Source organism: Microtus pennsylvanicus, chromosome 14 (assembly GCF_037038515.1).
Source record: "Microtus pennsylvanicus isolate mMicPen1 chromosome 14, mMicPen1.hap1, whole genome shotgun sequence".
Classification (NCBI taxonomy): Eukaryota; Metazoa; Chordata; class Mammalia; order Rodentia; family Cricetidae; genus Microtus; species Microtus pennsylvanicus.
Window position 1 is genome coordinate 39,862,417 of NC_134592.1, and position 21,859 is coordinate 39,884,275.

Genomic DNA, 21,859 nt, shown 5'->3' on the forward strand with positions numbered 1-21,859 from the left:
CCAATTTTATACTTTAGAGAATGTTGCAAATGAAAGCTTTATGTAGCCCTTTCAGCCTAGTCTTAGATTAGTTTCTTGGAGGCCATGCCATCTTGTTTATATATACTGTGTTCCAGGCTGGACCAAAGCCTTGGCCATTCACTGCCCGTCTTTCTCTTTGCTGGAGAGCTCTTTACTCAGGCTGTGGAGAAAGTGTAGCAGTAAACTAGTGAAACACTGAAGAAACGGCTTCACTTTGCTGTTCTCTTGATGTAGTGGTAGATGAAACTGACCAAACCAGAGGCTTTGAACACCGCTCTGTCATATGTGTTCTTCTGAAGAACCTGCACCTGGAAAACTTAAATTGAAATATGGTTAAAGTAAAACTGTAATCTGTAGCTTTATAAATACATCTAAACTTTTTTTTTTTGGCGCAAATGCTTATTGAATACCTTGGAGGTATTAGGAACACAAGTGTATTGCAAGGTTTTTAGTTCTTATGGCTGGGCTGAGACAGATCAGAAAACAGATGGCTGCTGCAGCAGGTGGTCGGCGCTTAAGAGAGCTGGCATGTCCCAGGCCACACACAAGTTCTAGGGTCTACTCAAGTATTCTGTAGAATAGCCGTGAAGACAGCCAACACTGATGAGAGCCAGCTGATGAATGGTAAAGTTATCAAACATCTCCCCAAAGTCATTTTAAGTATGAATGACTTATTCAGATAAAAATGTGATTTCAAATTGGGTAAAGGATTTTGTGAATTGGAATATGGCTGGCCGACTGAAGAGACATCTCGGTGGCTAGGTGTTTGAAAAGCCATTAGTTTCTTCTTAAGTACACGATTTCATAATTGCTAGAAGAGAAAGTTTTATATAACAAAAATATGTACTCTGATATTTCCCCCTGTCATTTGTGTACAAAATATTGTCAGTCTACCTTCTAGAGTCCTGGGAAGACCTTGACATCCTAGCTTCCATTGCTCCTCTGCTGGGCACTGACTGCCACTAGGAGCCGAGTTCTTCTGCTCCCAGGGGTTATTGGAACTGCTACTTGGCTATGCTTCTTGGCTGCCATGTCTGCTTTGGGCGCATCTTTTCCACCCTCTGAATGGTATTCACTGCTTTTGCCTGCTTCTTACTCTTTAGTTTCCTCTTTTAGCTCAGAGACCTCCCCACAACCTCTCGTTCACCCCTGCTTTCATTGTGCACTTTTTGGTCTACTTTGTTTTTAAATGTTGGGGTGCACAGCCCTTCCCAAAGTGATCCAGTAATGCGATGGCATTAGTATCCATATACACAAGTTCTCACGTGTCTCCAGTCCCGAACTGTCTGCTTCACAAGTTTAGGTTTGTCTGTCTTAATGCCTTTAACACCCCCAAGTATTTCTACCAGAACAAGCAAACAAAACAAAAACACTTCTTGTTTTGCCCACTCTTCATTTTCTGGAAACTCATCCTTTGTTTAAAGATTTATTTCATTTTATGTATGGGGGTGCTGCCTGTATGTATTTTTGTGTACATGTCTGGTGCCTGTGAAGTTCAGAAGAGGATGTCAGATCCCCTGGAACTGGAGCTAGTGATGAGTGTGAACCAGCACTTGAGTGCTGGGAATCGAATCTGGATCCTCTGGCAGAGCAGTAGTTCTCTTAACCAGTGAGCTATCATTTCTGTCAATCCACACACATAGCCTCTTTTTTTCTGGCACCCTCTAGTTTGAGCTATCTCTGTCATTTTTATACTACTTAAACTCTGTGAAGCTATGAGACTGATTTTTTTAAAAACCAAGTCATGTGACTTCTCTGTATACGATCCATTAATGACTTCCTGCTTGCACTTCCAATAAAATTCAGTCACTTTTTCATAGCTTACCCACCTGAGCTGAGTGTTCATAACTGGGCAGTGGGGATATTACTTACAACTTTAACTGAAATAAAATTTTCCTGAAGGAGTGCGTGGACTTTTAACTTTTTCTATTCTTTGTTCATTATTATTTCCCCAGTGCTTAGGACAGTGTGTGTGTGTGTGTGTGTGTGTGTGTGTGTGTGTGTGTGTGTGTGTGTATTATAGTTACTAATAGGTGTTTGAATGAATAAATACACTTATGGGTCTTCTAAAAGCCTTTCTTCCTCTGTGTTCAAATCAGCACATCAATCAGGTGTAGCACTTTAATCCAGGGTAATTTAAGTACTCTGGAGGCAGAGGCAGACTGGTAGATCTCTTGAGTGTAAGGCCAGCTAGGGTTATCTGGGGAAACAAAACAACAGAAACAAAAGCAGCTCCTTACAGGTCAGCATTTGCCCCCTGTGTAGAAAGTCCTGCAAGGCTTCTGGAGTGCTGTCACCGTTCCTTTCTCCCATTCTCCACACGTCTCCATTGTTCCTTGTTTCAGTCTTCAGGTCAGAGGATGTGCTTGATTACAATGTTAGGTGAGTATGGAGGAGGAGAGACAGCATGGAAATGAAAACGGGACCATCAGAATAGCATTAATAAAGCATTTCAGAAATAAGCGTTTTGTGATGGGAATCCTGAGTAGTAGTAGTAATAATAATAATAATAACAATCCTATGTAGTAGGAGAGATATTGAGTTGTCTTCATCCTCAGTTCAACACATTTCTACTTACAGTAAGTATTTAATTTGGATGTTGCCTGTGGCAAAGAAATGCTATGTTCATCAGATTTAGACACAGATACAGTGTATCCTGGACTTCCATAGTAATTTGTAAACCTTTTGAGGCAAGATTAGGTGTGATTTAAAAGGCTATTAGGAAGGTTCTTAAATTTCTTTCCTGATTCCTTTTTTGGGGGCGGGGGTTTGTGCAAATGCCAGAAATTTCATTATGAGGTAACAATAAACATATAAATTGTGAATTGTAGATTGTGAGTGAGGAAGAGAAAGTGCTCACCGGCCATTAGTACTTATTTGTGTGTTAGTGTAGTGGACTAGTTAGAGACACACTTGACTGGTAAGTAAACCATCATCATCAGCGCTGGTGGGACTTGTCCACTCACAGGGGTCGGGACGGCAGTGAGAATGCCTGGTGTTACCTTGGGGCCTTCCAGCTTTGCCTCGAGGTGGTTCCAGCCTGGAGCCCGTGGAAAGAGGTTCCTATTTTCAGTTCTGTGGCATTTCCATGTGCACTGTGTCCCCAGAGCACCTGCCAAAGGTACTTGGAGCTGATTGCTGCTTGTTTATTTTTAGGTATCTTGCAATATATTCAGAACTCTCCCTCCTAGTGACAGCAATGAATTCGACCCAGAAGAAGATGAACCTACCCTCGAGGCATCGTGGCCCCACTTACAGGTACTTTGGCTTTTCATTTACGTTATGAAAGAAAACTCCATTAACTTCCCCTATTAGCATGGGGATTCCTTGAAGGAAGAGACCAAATTAGAAGACATAGTGGCAAACTGAAAAATGCTATATGTGTTTCTTTCTTTTTTAGTATTTTGAGACAGGGTTTCCCTGTGAATCCCTGACTGTTCTGGAACTAGCTCTGTAGATCAGGCTGGCCTCAAACTCAGAATTCTGCCTGCCTCTGCCTCCTGAGTGCTGGGGCTTTTGTGTTGCTTGTGCTTGATAATTAGCATGCTAGAAGAAGGGAACAGTGGGCTTCAGTGCAGTAAGTACTTTTGCAGGACGACGTTTCAGGTCCAGCCACAGGTCCTTTTCAGAGCCTTTCTGTGACCCCGCCCACTGGGATTTCAGTTAAGAACAAAACTGTTTTCATATTAGTATTAGCTGGATATGACTAAGTCATGGGATACTTACCTCAGTTTTAGCAGTAGATGCGGAGATACTTGTATGCCTTGTCTTTGCGATAACAGTGAGTGGGTTTCCTTTCCTTTCTAGTGGTATCAGAGACAACAGAAGCTGTGCTGAAGGTCTGTTTTGGACCACCGGAGCCTTTTGTAGGCTAGTGGCAGGGATCATTGTCTGTTCCAGGGCTGGTCAGGACCACCAGAGCCTTTTGTAGGCTAGTGGCAGTCTCCTACTTTGTGTACTTACACTTTAGCTGACACTTTTCAGCTCCTTGTTTCCTTTTGCCCTTTCTTGAGCACAATATTCCTCAAAAGAAGAAAACAGAAGTTTGACTCTGTTGACCCCCTAAAGCCATCTTTCCACTGAGTTTGATAATAACAGGAAGGAAGGGAGGGTGGAAGGCAAAGGATGTAGCCTTGTCCATCTTCGCCCCTGGGAGAAGCCACTGTGTCTTTGTGCCTGTTTACTCACTGACATTTTGAGGGGTGAGTTGAAAAGGCCCAGAGAGATCTAACAGTCTATGCTCTCCCCACTCTAGAGACTGACGTAGATTTGCCACTTGGCCTGTCCCCTTTGGTACCAATAGGTTGCTACGGGTACACTGTGGGCTGTTTTTCCTGGTTACCGGGCTCTTTCCAGGGCTGTGTTTTTTTGCAACATGTCCTCAGGCTTGTAATACTGTGTGGTCCTGTTAGAGGTGCCAAGGTTGGGCAAATTACGTTAAACACTATTTGATTTCTTAGGCTAGATGTTTCTTTAGCTGCCTGGTGGATTATCTGTGCTCTAAGATCTGTAAGCCTAATGTGCTTTGCATACGTATATCTACAAAATTGGAAAAAGAACAGAACAGAGCCCTTTGAATGGTAGAATTTGTATCATGTTTTATTCTTTTTTTAAAAGAATTCTTTAATGACTTCTTGCATGAGCATAATGAACTTCCTCATCCTCTTATTCCCTCCTTCTGTCACTGAAACTTTTCTTTTTAACAGGTCTGTGGTCTCCCTCCCTCCCTCCCTCCCTCCCTCCCTCCCTCCCTCCCTTCCATCTTTCCTTCCTTTTTTTTTTTTTTTGTTTTGTTTTTGAAACACAGTCTTGTAGCCCACAGATCTGCTAGTCTCTGCCTCTTGAGTGCTGGGATGTGCATGTGCCACTGTGGATTGATTTTTTTTTTTTTAATAAACATGCTGCGTTGAATTAGGGTTGCTTACATGAGCATAGGTCAGGGGTTTTTTAGTGGGACAAGGGCAACTTATCAGTGGCTACACCACTGAAGGAAATGTCATGTCTTATTTTCTTTTCCGAGACGGGGTTTCTCTGTAGTCATGGCTCTCCTGGAACTTACTCTGTAGACCAGGCTGCCCTCGAGAGCCTCCTGTCTCTGCCTCCTCAGTGCTTTCATTAAAGCGAGTGCCACCGCAACTGGTTGTCACATCTTATTCTTGATGCTTGTTGGGCGCCATCTATCCTGGCCAGCGGGGGTACCAACGGTGGTCCCTGATAAACCTAGGGAGAGGAATGAAAGGACAAGAGACACGAGAAATGACGGCAAGACAGGATTTCTGATCAAGCCGTCCCATTTATTATTTCCTCAGAAGCTGTTATATAGCAAATGGGCAAAGGGGGGAAGGGAAGGGTGTCAGGGGGGAGTAAAGGGTGTCAGGAAACTCAGGTCTGTTGGAATTCAGGTCCGAAGACATCCCTAGCTGATAAGAAAATACTGAGGGTCTGTGATTGTTGACTAACAAAGGAAAATGCTAATAGATTCCAGAGCCTGGTGCCTACAGGTCTCTGCTAGGAGATAAGATGCCAGGTTGGTTTCCTAGACCCTGCAGAGGGGATAGAGGTAAATATTTTTCTTAACTTGTAAGCTTACGATGACTGTAAACAAAGTGCAGATCTCAAAATACAGGTCTTTGCTTCCAGCAATTCTTGATGCTTGATGCCAATTGGATTTGACTTTTAGTCTGAGAGAAAAATAATTAAAAAGCTAGTCTCTCTAAGAATGTACTACATCTTGTGGCCTGCAGACCAGCGAAGGACTAGGATTCCCTTGCCCTTTGCAAAGCATTTTCATCACTCTCTTAGACATCAGTTTCCCCTAAAATCCAACATGGACTTATTTCAGTTTATCTTCCTGAACTTAAAAAAATATTAAAACTTCATTATAAAGAGCTTGCAAATAAAAGTGTACTTAATGATATAAAATAGAAGGCCAAATTGATTTCTTAAACTACTGCTTTAATGTGTATACCATATCCTAGCTTCACTGACTTACTGGTTCATATGAAGCTGTAGCAATGCTGAGGACTGACAATGAGACTTTTGCCCTTTTAGATTCAAAGTCAGAAATGTTTACAAAATGGACTAGCTTTATGTGTGCTGACATATTGTTCAAGCCTATAATACTACCGGTTCTTTCTTCGCTCTGAGGGAAGCATGTCTTAAGGTTGGATCCAGTGAAAGAAGCAGCAGATATGGTGACACATGCCTCCGATTCCAGCTCATGGGAGAGAGGCTGGGCAGTCAGGCTCAAGATCATCCTCAGCTATATAACATGTTCAGGGCTACACAAGGCTATATGAGCTTGTCAAAAGATATACAGGTGAGGTCAGAGTGCCTGCTTGGCCTCATTCTCTGCAACTTCGTGACATCCTAGTGCAGGCTCCAGGCTTGTATCAAGAGTCGTAGGTTTCCTTTGGTTAGCCTTACTGCACAAATTAGCAAACTTTCCATTTCTCAAGTGGGTGGCTGTAACTGACGAGATCATTCAGGGAATCTCTTCAGCCTGGAAAGACGGCTGAATGAGAAAGTGCATGCTGCACCTATCTGGGAATCCAAGTTTGGTCTTGGAACTTAACAATGGAAGGAGAGAAATGACTCTTTTGACTTCCATATACAGAGCACATGTGCGCCGCGCGTGTGTGCGCGCACACACACATGCACCCCACAATAAATAAAATTTATTTATTTAAAATTAAAACAACAAATCTCTTTCTCTTCAAATAGATTATTGATGTCATGATCATATCTCAGTAAATTCCATGTTTTGTCTGACTTGTTATCCTTGAAGTGCTAGGGATGAGCCCCGAGTTTTGTTACATGCTGGGTAGTTCTGCTTAGTCAGCATCCTCTGCCTTTGATTTTGTTTTTGTTTTGTTTTGTTTTGTTTTAATGTGGTCTTCCTAGGAAGTTTTGACTGGCCTTGCTCACTGTGTAGCCCAGACTGCCTCTGACTGGCCATCCTCCTGCCTCTGTGTCCTGAGTACTGGAGTTGTGTACCACTACACCTGTCTAATAGTTAACCTTTAAATTATTATAACATCTGATTCTTTTCTGACCAAAGCATAGTGTGGTGTTAAATCTTTTCACTTTTGTGAATTCCATGATTCACCACATGCTTCCTCTTCTGGACCACATTTTAGAAGAGAGCAAAGTGTGACTGTTGGAGGATAATAGTAAGAAAATGACATAATTGGTTAGTTTGTAGGTGGCTATTCTTACAGTCCAGCTAACTGACTGACTGTTCTACAGAACTGTTTTAAATTTGTGGACAGGCAGAGAATTACCGAAATAGACAGCAGAATATCAAGTTCACGTGGTATTTGATCAAATATGTCAGAGGTTTACTTGTATACATGTTATTTAATTTTTTTTCTAGTATTTCTATTGGTGTATTTAAGCTAGTATGACATAGTTGCCATGGTCATTGTTTGTGTGTGTTTTCTGAGATTAGATCTGCCTTCCCAGTAGAATACAATTTTGTAGGACCTGTTTATAATTAAGGATGGTTTTCAGTGCCTTCTTGTGAGACTTGATGCCAAGAATGTTAACTTTTTGCTCATGGACCTTTCTTACGAGACCTCAAATAATAATTTATCCTCGTACCCCTAGTTTTTCCCTTTAGAAACTCTAGAGAGAGTTTTGATTGTGAGGTTCAGTTTTTGCTTATTTCTAAATGTGTCTGAAATGTTTCCACCAAGTCACTTGACTCCGGTGGAAAGGCTGATGGCCAAGAGCGGCCTGGGAGAAGGATTCAGGGCAAGGGTGGTTTGACTGAGTCTGGAATTCTCTATGTAAAATCAAGAGTTGAAAAATGAGTGTTTTGAAAAGAACAGTTGTGTGAGGAGTAAAATTTCAAACCATATTGTGACTACAACACCACCACATCACTGGAGAAGACTCCCCCTCCCCTTCGAATTTATACAACACTCACATCACTTTTTAATAAAAGCTTTTAGTTACATTTATTATTTGTGTGTAAGCGCATGGACACACACACACACGAGTATGTGTTTGGGGGGTGTCAGAGGACACCTTGTGGGAGCTGCTTTTCTCTCTTTTTGCCGTCTGGGTTCTGAAACTTGAACTCAGCTCATTAGTTTTGGCACCAAGCACCTTTTCTCACTAAGCCATTCACAGGTCACTGTTCATTCTTTGACCACAGTTCTATGGTATTGTCCTTTCTCTGTGTTTATTGGTTACTGCACTGTTTGAACTATTCATTATAAAAACATGGGAATTGAATTCAGGACCTCTGGAAGAGCAGCCTGCGCTCTTAACCTCTGAGCCATCTCTCCAGCCCCCCATAGTGAGCTTTTCAGCATGCCAAAATTTAAAGACTGTTCTTGGGAGGGAATAAAAATGTGATCTTAAAAAAAACAAAGATACTGTGAAGTAGGATTCATCAATATTTGAAAAGTCTACATGAGCCAGAGAGCCAATAATTCCTCCCTGGAAAATGACCTGTGTTAGGAACACACACGATCAAGGTCCATCCAGACTGTTGGATAGTTTATTGGTATCATTTCAGACTCTGCATTGCAACCCACTTTCCTACTTTTTACCTTTTATGGTGTGTGTGTGTGTGTGTGTGTGTGTGTGTGTAGTGCACATGGCTTTTGGAGGGTAATATCAGGAATTAATTGTTCTCCATTGTTCTTTAACCTTATCCTTTGAGGCATCGCACCTAGAGCTCAGTGGTACACTAGCCAGGTTGCTCTGATAATGCCCTCATCTTTGCCTTCTGAGACTGGAGATATAGGTGGCCCATACGCCCACACAGCCTGATATGCGTCAGTTCTTGCTTGAAGGATATGTACTCTTAACTTGTAAGCTAAACTACAACTCAAATTTCAGAAATGACAGACAGTTGTTGAGTTTTGATGTTTTCATTAAAGAAGAATATCTCTGATTCTGAGAGAAGACGTTAAAATACTCTTTTCCTGACCTTAAGTTTTTTAAAAGTATATTTCAATAAATCACAGATTGAATAGTCAAGAATATGTAAATCAGTCTTCTAATATACCGGATATTCAAGAGTTTTACAGAAAACATAACCAATGCAATGCCTTATTTATCTTATTTTCTCAGGTCAGTGTTTTCCTAAGTAGACAGCTTGGCCTTAAACTCACAGCCCTCCCGCCCCCATTCTCACAGTTCTGGGAATTCAGGCGTGTGTCAGAACACCTAATTAAGTTCTTTTCTTTATAATACAATTTTAAAATTATATATATATTCTTATGTTAACATGTAATGAGTTTTATTGCAGAAGGAAATGAAAATTTAACAATTTCTCAGCGTTTCCTTATACACACATGAAACACATCTAAATTAAATGTTCACACATACACACATATTTATCTCATAAAGCTTTTTTTGGGTGTGTCTGTCAATTTAAGTGTGAAAGGAAAAACCACAAATGTTGTTTTTGGCAAATTATGGAGATTATGTTTGTCCTGTACAGAGGTTTTGCATGTAGCATTACATTTAATCTTACTATCATCTCCATTGAAAAATGAAAGAAACAGAATTTAAAAGAATGAACACACGTCTAGGTTATACAGTTAGTAAGGGGTATAGCTGGGCTTCTAGCCCAGGGTTCCTCTCTTAAGAGTTTTGGGTCAGTAATGCTGCTGTCTAGTCTGGTGTGGCCTTTAACATAGTTTATTATACAAACAAAAAAATAAATATTGATCCTGCACTGTTTATCAGAACAGTTATTTGAGGTTGCCCCTGCACATGTGACTATGTTGTTTCCAAATGAAGATACTGAGTGACACAGACATTGCTTAGAAGAGTGAAGATGATACATACTTTCTTAAGGAAAATCTGTCAGTGATTATGAACAATCTGGAATGTTTGGGTGTCTTTTGATCTGACAAGTCCACTTTTAAAACTATTAACTCATGAAGTAATTGAAGAAGTGTATGTTCTGTATAATTCAAATTGTGGAGTGCTTTGCTAGAGAAACCCTATAGAAACTACTTAAATACCTGAGCATAGGTGATTGCTTAATTATGAACAGTGGAATTCAAATTATTAGAAATGACTTACTTACTGAAAATGATGGTTTGAATACTGGCACAGATTATTCATAATGTACCATTTAAATGATAAAGGTAGCTTCATCAAAATATGCAAAGATTTATATATAGTACAGATACATGTTTTAGAGAGGGAGTGTACATAAGCTAGCAGTGGACTGACAAAATAGCTCAGCAGGTCAAGTTGTTCTTGCCATCAAGTTGACTTGCGTTCTGTCCCGGGACCACACAGTGGAAGGACTGAACTACCTTCCTACCTACCTGCAGGTTGGGGTTGGGGCGAGAGATGACAAACTGTGAACAGTGGGATTCTCTATAAAAGGTGAGAATATGGATTTTTATTTGCTTTGGCTGTATTTTTTGCTTTTAATTTTAAAAGTTAAATTTAAAAGTTAAAAATTATAACATTAAACTAGGCGGCACATGCCTTTAATCCCAGCACTTTTTTAATCCCAGCACTCGGGAGGCAGAAGCAGGCAGAAAGATCTCTGTGAGTTAAAGGCCAGCCTGGTCTACTCAGTGTGTTCCAGGACAACCAAGGATACCCAGAGAAACCCTGTCTTAAAAAGCCAAAACCCAAACCAAACCAAAAAAAAAAAACATATAAAGCAAAACCCTATACAATACTAACTGTATCACAGGCCAGGCCAGCACGACTTGTGGATTGATAGTTAAACTTAATTCCCTTAGCCCTGTTAGCTTCAGTGTAATGTGCTTCTTGTAGATTTTAATGTTCTTAATGAATTCTAATTTGAAGTTAACTATGATATTTTTGTTACAGCTTGTATATGAATTTTTCATACGATTTTTGGAAAGCCAAGAATTTCAACCCAGCATTGCCAAAAAATACATAGATCAGAAATTTGTATTACAGGTAAGCATTTTTTTTTGTAGTTGTATGCATGTAATTTATTTACCAACACTTTACTTCATTTTCTCAGATACTGTTAAAAACAACAACAATCTTGCTGGTGGTTGTTATTTTGCCTCTTAATTATATGAGGTAGTTTCTGCTCTTGCCCATTAAAAATAACAATGCCTTTTAAAAATTATTTGTGGTGGAATTTACCTCCATACTAAACACCAGGAATACCCATTCCTAAGTCTTTCTAAGTTGCTTTCTTAAAAGTTTAATTATAGAAGAATTTTATTTATATGACTGGTTTGTACAATTTCTAAAATTTATATTTATGGCGGTGGTTGTGGTGCGGTGGTTGTGGTGCATTCCTTTAATCCCACTATTTGGGAGGCAGAGACTGGTGGATCTCTGAGTTCAAGGCCAGCCTGGTCTACAGGGTGAGTTCAGGACAGCCAGAGCTGCTTAGAGAAACCCTGTCTTGAAAAACAAACAAACAAACAAACAAAAACAAAAAACAAAACCCAAAGAAACAAAAGCATTATTTATTTTGTGGACGTGTGGCTTCAGACGGGTATGTGTATGCCACAGCTCTAGTAGAGGGGTCAAAGGACAACCCCTCTGGAGTCATTTCTCCCTTAGTCTTGTGGGTTCTATAAATTAAAAACTCAGTTCATCAGTCTGGGCAATCAGTACCTTTACTGCTAAGTCATCTTGCAGGCCCAGTGTATGAATCTTTATGTTGCTTTAAAACTTACTGTCTAGAAAAGGTTTTTAAAAACAAAACACTTTAGACTATATCTTTATCTATTGAAAGTGAGTAGGTGAGCTGGGGTGCAGAGCACAGGTAATAGAAATATTACAATATTTATAACTATTTAATGACTATAACTGGGAAATAGCTCAATTTAACTCTTTAAAATTTTCCTGTAGGGATTAATTCCAGCCTGTCTCATCTGGGGCACCTTAGGGAACCTACTTTTCTGATTCCTTATTTCACATCTTGAAACTGTTGACCATATCTTCCTTTCTGCCTGGGGTTTGGGGCGCTTTGCTGAGACTGAATTTTCGGGAAACACCTCCTTGCTCCTGTTGTGTTCTCCAGTGGATGACACTGGAGAAGTGTGGTGTATGGACTGCCTCTCTTTGGACAGGGAAGAAAATACCTGTCTCCCACCAGTGTAGGAGGCCGCTTGTTTGTTCCCAGCTGCCCAGACTCGAAGTAACCACACAGAAACTGTATTAATTAAATCACTGCTTGGCCAATCAGTTAAGCATATTGATAGCAAGCTAGCAAGCTCTTACATCTAGAATTAACCCATTTGCATTATTTTATATTTAATCATGAAGTCTGTGGCCTACCGGCAAGGTTCCAACTAGCAGTTTGTCTTTCTCCTCTGTTGGCTCCATGGCGCCTCCTTGCTTTTTCTCCAGTCTGCCGACCGCACAGCTGGCTTCCTGATGCTTTTCCCTCTAGACCTGTTTCTGAGCTGTCTTGTGTGGTTTGTTCCTACCTTGGGGCCTGCTAGGCTACATAATACTTACCAGCCTTTGGGGCTGAGGAGCTCCCTCTAATAACTGCTGTCGCCCCATCCCAGCCCTGCCCCTCTTGCTTTGCTGTGCCTTGCCTGACCCTCATTTGGCCATGCTTCCCACTTCTGATTCAAATCTCCACCCTCCTCTCTCCCTGCTTTTTTATCCAATACCCAGACTACACCTAGCCTTTCTGTGGCTTGCATCTTAAGACATTAAAATATCCTCATCTTCTTTTTCACAAAACAAAATAATATTTTCCTTGTATATTTTCTTTGAGCAAACCTTTTCTTTTCTTTTCTTTTTGTAAGGTCCCAGGTAACATTAGTGTACCAAAATTTAAAGAATTATCATCGAAAGTAAAGGAAAATAGTTGGTTTTTTAATACATTTTTTTTTGACATTTATTGAGCTCTACTTTTCTCTGTTCCCTTCCCTGCCTCTCCCCTTCCCTCTTCAGCCTTCCCCCAAGGTCCCCATGCTCCCAGTTTACTCAGGAGATCTTGTCTTTTTATACTTTCTACTTCCCATGTAGATTAGATCTATGTAAGTCTCTCTTAGTGTCTGCATTGTTGTCTAAGTTCTCTGTGATTGTGGTTTGTAGGCTGGCTTTCTTTGCTTTATGTTTAAAACCCACCTATGAGTGAGTACATGTGATAATTGTCTTTCTATGTTTGGGTTACCTCACTCAAAATAATGTTTTCTAGCTCCATCCATTTTCCTGCAAAATTCAAGCTATCGTTATTTTTTTTCTTCTGCTGTGTAGTACTTTTTTGTGTAAATGTACCACATTTTCCTTATATCCATTCTTCGGTCAAGGGACATTTAGGTTGTTTTCCAGGTTCTGGCTATGACAAACAAAGCTGCTATGAACATAATTGAGCACATGTCCTTGTTGCACTATTGAGCATCCTTTGGGTATATACCCAAAAGTGGTATTGCTGGGTCTTGAGGAAGGTTGTTTCCTAATTTTCTGAGAAATCGCCACAATGACATCCAAAGGGCTGTACCAGCTTGCATTCCCACCAGTAATGCAGAAGTGTTCCCTTTTCCCCACAACCCCTCCAGCATAAGTTGTCATCAGTATTTTTGATCTTGGCCATTCTTACAGGTGTAAGATGGAATTTCAGAGTTGTTTTGATTTGCATTTCTCTGATGACTAAGGATGTTGAACATTTCCTTAAGTATCTTTCAGCCATTTTAGATCCCTCTGTTGAGAGTTCTCTGTTTAGGTCCGTACTCCATTTTTTTTTAAATTGGATTATGTGATCTTTTGGTGTCTAATTTCTTGAGTTCTTTGTATATTTTGGAGATTAGACCACTGTTTGATGTGGGGTTAGTGAAGATCTTTTCCCATTCTGTGGGCTGTTTTGTCTTGTTGACCATATCCTTTGCTTTACAGATGCTTTTCAGTTTCAGGAGGTCTCATTTATTAATTGTTTCTCTCAGTGTCTGTGCTGCTGGGGTTCTATTTAGGAAGTGGTTCCCTGTGCCAATGTGTTCAAGTGTACTTCCCACTTTCTCTTCTATAAGGTTCAGTGTGGCTGGCTTTGTGTTGAGGTCTTTGGTCCATTTGTACTTGAGTTTTGGTCATGGTGATAGATATGGGTCTATTTTCATTCTTCTACATGTTGATATCCAGTTATGCTAGCACTACTTGTTAAATAAGTTTTCTTTTTTCCATTTGATATTTTTTGCTTCTTTATCAAAGATCAGGTGTTCGAAGATGTGTGGATTGATATTCAGGTCTTCTGTTTGGTTGCATTGGTCCTCCTGTCTATTCTTATGCCAATACCAGGCTGTTTTCAGTACTGTAGTTCTGTAGTAGAGTTTGAAGTCAGGGATTGTGATGCCTCCAGAAGTTCTTTTATCGTACAGGAATGTTTGAGCTATCTTGGGTTTTTTGCTTTTCCAAATGAAGTTGAGTACCATTCTTTTGAGGTCTTTGAATAATTTTCCTGGGATTTTGATGGGCATTGCGTTGAATCTGTAAACCTTTTATTTTCTGTAGATGCTTTATGATCTCAAAATGTTTTGGTGGTTTCAACAGGAAACTTACTAAGTTAAAATTTATTCCAGCCACAAGATTTAAACGTGTTTACTGTTGCAATTAAATGTAAATCTTTTTCTTTCCCTAGCTCTCTTTCCATAAGTGAATACAAAAGACAAAATAAGGATGGAACTACTTTACTGTGCTGTAGTGGCCATAAGTGTACCATGCCATAAGAGCTGAGAATGGGCTCTTCTTTGTACTTGCGGTGTGACTGCCAGCAAGTGTTGATATTTGATTCCTAAGCTCTAGTCTACTCATTCACCGTGTAGATTGCAGGAAGAGCAGGATGGTAGAAGGCAAAATAGAGACACAACCCAAATGCTGTTGCTTGATCTGCTTTGTTCATTTGGGAGTCTGGATACAGTGAGTTCTTACCTTCAATGTAAACACATTGTTGATGCCTCTGAGACTTAGTGTCTTCTTGTGTTATGTCACAAGCGGGCTTGCTATGGAATGACTTGTACAGGTCACTTGCTGGTTCCATCTGGGAAATCACATTGTTATGAAATATCCTTTCAGACCCTTTTCATATCACAATGTATGTTTGATTCTAATATTAGCTTAATATTAGAATGAACCTTTTGAATATTCAAACCTTTTGAATATTCTTTTAGTGCTGTGAATTTAACACAAGACCTCACATTGGCTAAGCATATGTTTCACTACTAAGCTGTATCCCAATTTGAAACAAATTTTTAAATCTGTGTGAAACTTATAGTACAAGTATAAAAAGCAGGCTTGAATGAATGTTGGAATGCAATATATTCCTAGGTGGTAATAAATTTGCCATCATTCTGGAATTCATTTTGTAGCCAAAGCTGGCTTCAAACTCAGAGATCCACCTAAGTCTGCCTCCTGAGTGCTGGGATTAGAGGTGTGCACTGCCTTGTCTGGCTAGCATAGTCCTAATTAAAATTCTATTTTTTTTTTCAGTTAAAAACTTCATGGTTCATGGTATACCAATATCCACCAATAGGATGCTTTAGATAATAAATAGTTCTTAGGACTGCAAGAAAAAAAGATAATCTATTAAGGTGTATTAATTTAAACCATGGTGTTGGGACAGGAGAAGGAAATACAGCAGAAGATGGAGGGGAGTCTTCTGAGTAAGCCAAAATCCATCAGAAGATAAGTGCCACTGAGTTGACAGACAGATACACATGGCATCTTGTTACAGGAGAGACCCGCTTGTTTAGCTTAGCCCTGAAATAACCACACATAAACTGTATTAATTAAAACACTGCTTGGCCCATTAGCTCTAACTTCTTATTGGCGAACTCTTACATCTCAGTTTAATCCATTTCTATTAATCTGTGTATCGCCACATGGCAGTGGCTTACCGGGAAAGATTCGGCATGTCTGTCTCTGGTGGCTCCATGGTGTCTCTTCCCAACTCCGCCTTTCTTTCTTCCAGCATTCAGTTCTGTCTTCCCTGCCTACCTAAGTTCTGCCCTATCAACTAGGCCAAGTCCGTATCTTTATTCATTAACCAATGAAAGCAACACACAAACAGAAGGACCTCCTACACAGCATCTGGTCATTAAAATGGTCGAGCTCTGGAGGAAATAGTATTCTGACAAGTGTTGACCCAGCAGTTCCATCAGACACAACCAGATGTGTCTACAGAGATACTGAATGCTCCATTGTTGATGATTACACCATTAGAAAAAAACTTAATAGGTCTTCATCAGGAGTTGGTTGAAAAAACTATAGACTTTCACATAGCAGAATATTCATTAGTTAGTAAAAAGAATGTGAGCAGTGGCACACAGGATATGTTTTGAAATGGTGCGTGCATGTTATAGAATCCCATAGTTTGTACGTCTTGTCTGTTATTTTAGGGGAAAGGCATGTCTGGTTTTTGTCTTAGTGCATTGGTGTGCCTCTGCAGGACCTCTCTCATTTATGTACGTGTTGTACTTCAAGCTCCCCAGTGAATGCTTGAAGCCACAGACAGCATTGACCCCTGTATGCAAGCACTGCGATAGAGTGATGATGGCCACTGAGTGACCCTCCGTGGATAAAGAGCGATTCACGTTTGGGGTCGGAGGCAGTGGGACGCTGAAGCTTTCTTATGATAATCCCTCAAAATGGCTATTTAAAACTTAGGAATTATTTCTGGAATTTTCTATTTACTATTTTTGGATCATGGTGTAAAATTGAGAGCAGATATGTGGTTGAGACAGAAACTGCCTTATTTGAGACTGGATAATTTTTAAAGAGCAGAAATTTGCTTTTCACAAATCTGGAGATTGGGCAGTTCAAAAATCCATGTGCTGACATCTGGCAAGCATCTGTCTGTGTTCTCACGTGGCAAGGGTGGAAGGTAAAGGGTGAGAGCTGGGCCTTCCCCAGACAACATGTGTATCATTGTGTGACTGCACTCATGGGTACTGTTGCTATCTCAGCTCCTCCCAGATGGTTCTACCTCTGTGGTATTGAGGAGCAAGTTTCCAAAATATGAGTTGGGGGGGGGGGGGCACTGTTAACTATAGCGTTATGCACTAACAGTTTTGGAAGGAAATAGACCAGATTGTTGGTAATTGTGGGGTGGGTGTGACTGTCTTCCCACTCTGTGACTTACCTAGCTGGTTTTGCATTTAGAAGAATTGTATATGCCATAACCGTCAGAAAGAGGTGTGACTGTCTTCCCACTCTGTGACTTACCTAGCTGGTTTTGCATTTAGAAGAATTGTATATGCCATAACCGTCAGGAAGAGGTTTCTGCTGCAAGTGCATTCTTACTTTGCTTTGCGTTTTTCATAAACCTCTGCTTACTGTGTATCAGCCTTCCTGAGACTATATTTTTGTAGGATTCTGCCCTTTTATGATGAGTATTCATTGTTTTTTTTTCTTCCTTTCAGCATGTGGGTATGCCTCTTAAAATCTGAGCTTGCTTTCTGTGGTGTCTCAAGGGCTTTTTATCAAGAAACAGAGTGGATTGGTTGTCAAGTGTGGAGGCTGATTTGAGTTCAGTCTTACTTGTTATTTGTTTAGAATAGAGTCTCACTGTGTCACCCTGGCTGGCCTGGAATTTGCCATGTAGACCATGCTGGCCTCAAATGTGTGACCATCTTCCTGCCTTTGCCTCCTGAGTCATGGGAATACATGCACACGTCACCAAGTGTGCTTTGCTGGTTTTCGTTGTATGACCTTAGACAAGTTACACAACTGCTCTGTCCATCCGTTTCCTCTGGAAAGGAGATATCAAAGAGACACAGTATGTTGTATAATGTTGTCAGGATGACTGAGCAAATGTTGTACAACTGCTCAGGACAGTCCCAAGAAGGTAGTAAACACTGCTTATATGCTACTAGTATTTAATTTAGGATCAACTTTGTTTTGAGAGCCTTTTTACATTGTGTTTTCTTTAGTGGCTTCAGGTGTGAAGTTATCCATTATTAGCCTGCATTTGCCTAGCATGTTATAATTATTTCACACCTGACTTTTACTATAAAATTCTTGGGTACCCTATGGCTTAGATGGTTCTTCTTAGTCTATCTTCTTTCAGATGTCATGTGTGTTTTCTTATGTCTCTAAATTCTTTGTCATTTCAACATTGCCAACTGATATATTTTTTTTCTAAACAGTGTTGTATCCGAATGTGTGTTAGGATCAGGAATGGAAGAGTTGGGTTAGCCTGCTTAGATGTTTACAGAGAGGCAGTGTGGGCATGAAGGCAGAGTGCACTGACCCCTCTGCAGTCCACTCCCTCTAGCCTGTGTCGTCTGGACCAGACAGTGAGCCAGGCACATGTCCTGGCTCCTTGGATTTATAAAGAGAAGCTGGAGGTCTGGATTATGAGTGGATTTCCAGACAGAACAACCTGTGTCGTTGAGTTTTGTTGCAGGGTTTTGAAAGTTTTCATCAAGGGCCTTGTTACTCATCCAGGAAATGTTTGACTGCCCTACTTGAGCAACATGGTGATTTTATGAAAAAGATTTACAGAACCTTTATCATTTTTTTTAACTGTACTCATCTACATCTTTGTCAAAGATGGCTACTGCGTAGTATTCCGTGTGTATGGCAGAGTTGCTTTCAGATTTACATAAGCTCCCAGCCTGCCTCAGCTATGGAACATTTGTTCTCAATAAAGATCATTTTCATCTGCTTAAGGGGTCTTGGGAAATGTTTTCTTCCAGCTGCCGCTGCCCTTGCCCCCCCTTTTAGAAGCAGACTGATTGCCAACCTTGGATTGTTTCATCGGGTGAATCACTGGCTCTTTAGTAACGTGTTTCTAAGATTGCCTTCAACCACTCTCTAAATCTGAAACAGTCCATGGTTGCTAAGAGACACACAAGTCAAGTATCCTATAACATAGCTACTGCTGGAGATGGCTGTTTAGTAATTTGTACTTTACATTCGCAGTTATATTTAGACATAATTAGCATGCAAATTATGCAAATCATTAAGTTTGGCCTCAAAAGTGACCTTTGATATTGTATATTTAAAACCTCAAGATAAAATTGGGCATGGCCCAAAGCAAGCTGTGAATGACTTTTAACTTCTTGCCTGAAGTGAGTTCCATGAGGCCTTATCCAAGGCCTTATTGTATTCACTCCAATACAAAGATATTTTCCAAACCAGTTCCCTGAATATGTCACAATGTTTACATTTATCTCCCAGAACCTACAGCAAATAGGACTTTAGAAAATCTATTTTTGCCAGGGGTGTTGTTATCTGTTACCAGCTGACAGTGAGACACTCCCTTCCTGCGTCACCTTCAGTCCAGCATTAGCTCAGAACCTGTAAAAGGGTCAGTGAGGCTTGTCACCAGGCCTGTCTGTACAGAGTTGTCCTCTGATCCTCACAGAAATACGCTGTGGCATGTACCTCTTCTTCCCATCATAACATACAACAATAATAATAAAATTAGTTCTTAAATGTACATTTGTATTTTTAATTACGTATCTGTGTGTGGGTATGACATGTGTGTACAAGTGCCTGAGTAGAGCAGAGCCTTTGGTTCCTTCTGGGAACTGGAATTACAGGTGGTGGGCTGTAGTTGTGGGTGCTGGACTTGAACCCTGGTCCCTTGGAAGAGCATTATATACTCTTACTTGCTAAGCCACCCCTCCGCCCTAGCACAATATCTTTTCACCTGTATTTTAAAGGGCTTAAGACTTTGGTTCCTTCTGGGAACTGGAATTACAGGTGGTGGGCTGTAGTTGTGGGTGCTGGACTTGAACCCTGGTCCCTTGGAAGAGCATTATACACTCTTACTTGCTAAGCCACCCCTCCAGCCCTAGCACAATATCTTTTCACCTGTATTTTAAAGGGCTTAAGACTTGCTGCTCTAGCTGCTGCCTGCAGGGCAGCTTCCCGGGCAGACTGCATCTGCAGGTGGGCTGTCTCTGAGAGCTCAGATTGCTTTCTTTTGGAATTCTTGATGCTTTTCTGAAAAGGAGCACTCCCCCCCCCACCCCCCCGTGAGCTATGTAGCCATTCCCTATGTATCTCCTAGTACCTTATTCAATAAAACAGGCTCTGTGTTCAAATGCTGATCAAAAATCAAATCGGTTATATTAAAATGTAATCACAAGATTTTCTTCAATCAAGGGGATGATGACGTGCTTTTCTCTTTTGGACAGAATGAGTAACATTAGGAGGAGAATGTGATTTGGGGAGTGTCATACTTGAGTGACTGAAACCCATTGGGCCTTGAAGTCAGAGGTGCTCTATGCTGAGGCCAGCGTGTAACCTTGTGATGGCTTGTCTATGCTATGCCTTCTAGTGGTGGCTGCTGATATTCTAGGGGTGGCTGCTGATAGTCACCTCACGTCAATATAGCATTTAGATTCATGAACTCCCTGCTTCCCTGCTGGGGATTGAACCCAGACCTAGGCAGGTACTTCTGAGCTGCTCCTAGAGTCCTGTCCCCAGGCGGCTGTTTGCTTGTTTCTGGCTGTTTTTTCTGTGTGCCTCGCATGGTCCGGGCGAAGTTCTCAGGGATTCGGGTTTTCATTTTAGGATAGCTATTGCCAACAGAGCCAGAAACATGGGGCTTGAATTATAGCACGGTGTCACTTCAGATGAAGACATTACAATACCCATTTTATTCATTGTCTACTTGAACATTTTCTTTCTTAAGGTAATGTATAGAAAACACTTACTATTTTGGTTTGCTTGTGCACATGTGAGGTGCACAGCGGTCAGAAGACAGCTGCAGGAGTCAGTTCCTTCCTGCTACCAGATCCAATTTAGGCCTTCAGAATCAGCAGCATCTTGTGTGCATCTAAATCACCCTCACCCCACTCTACTTTTCTCTATGTGGATTACTTACCTCCCGAGTGTTGAAATTAATAAGCCTGCACCATTACACATGCATTTCTCAAACATTTCTGGTGTTCTCAAAACTGCTACTTTATATGGAGAAGGGCAGGGCAAACGCTTCTTTACAACTGTAATTTTTACTTAATCTCCCTCCCTCCCTCCTTTCCTTCTTTTTTAAAAATGGTTTTTAAAGTTTCTCTGTATAGCCTCGGCTGTCCTGGAATTTGCTTTAAGTCTTAATGATCATAATGAGTATTAGTGACTTTGAAAGTCAGTTTTAAGTATCAAAGTATTGCCTATTTTAATAATTGAAATATTTTATATAGTTTATAATGAAAAGTAGCAAACTTCTATTTCTTCCTTCTCCAAATCCATAGTCTTATACCCTAGAGATAGTGGTATTCATTTTCTAACTGTTTGCGTATATTTATCCCCTAGTTTTTTCAGACCAGGCTGGCCTCATTCATATCGACCCACCAGCCTCTCCCTCCAAAATGCTGAGATTAAACGTGTGCACCACCACTCTCAACTCATGTTTCTTTTTAAAACATCTTAGTTGATTGAGAATTCTGTCTGTGCTTTGATCATATCAACACCCAGTTTCTCTCAGGTTCCTTTCCCACCCACCCAATTTTGTGTTTATCTTAAAAAATATTTAAAACAATTTTAAAATAAAGATTTATTTTAGGGGACTGGAGAGATGGCTCAGAGGTTAAGAGCACTGACTGCTCTTCCAAAGGTCCTGAGCTTAATTCTCAGCAACCACGTGGTGGCTCACAACCATCTGTAATAAGGTCTGGTGCCCTCTTCTGACCTGAACGCATACACACAGACAGAATATTGTATACATAATAAATAAATATTTTTTTAAAGATTTATTTTACTATTTTTATGTATATGTCTACACGTATGGGAATATGTTTGTGGGCACCTGCATAGGCCGGTAGAGGACCTGAGCTGCCTGATATGGGTGTTAGAATTGAACGTGTGCCCTCTAGAAGAGTATAGGCTCTTAATCACTAAGCCATCTCTCAAGCACCCTCCCCTACTTTTTAACCCATAAAGACCATTTCATGCTGCCCAC

General features: G+C 40.6%; 1 protein-coding gene across 2 annotated transcripts in view; it reads left to right on the top strand.

Annotated features, from left to right (window-relative positions):
• Nucleotides 1-21,859, top strand: part of Ppp2r5e (protein phosphatase 2 regulatory subunit B'epsilon) — a 141,698-nt gene that overhangs the window by 95,608 nt on the left and 24,231 nt on the right. For both annotated transcript variants that reach the window (XM_075948748.1, XM_075948747.1), the window contains exons 4-5: nucleotides 3,178-3,279; nucleotides 10,843-10,935. In XM_075948748.1, coding sequence (XP_075804863.1) covers nucleotides 3,178-3,279; nucleotides 10,843-10,935 — 195 coding nt within the window. The remainder of the gene's footprint in view (nucleotides 1-3,177; nucleotides 3,280-10,842; nucleotides 10,936-21,859) is intronic.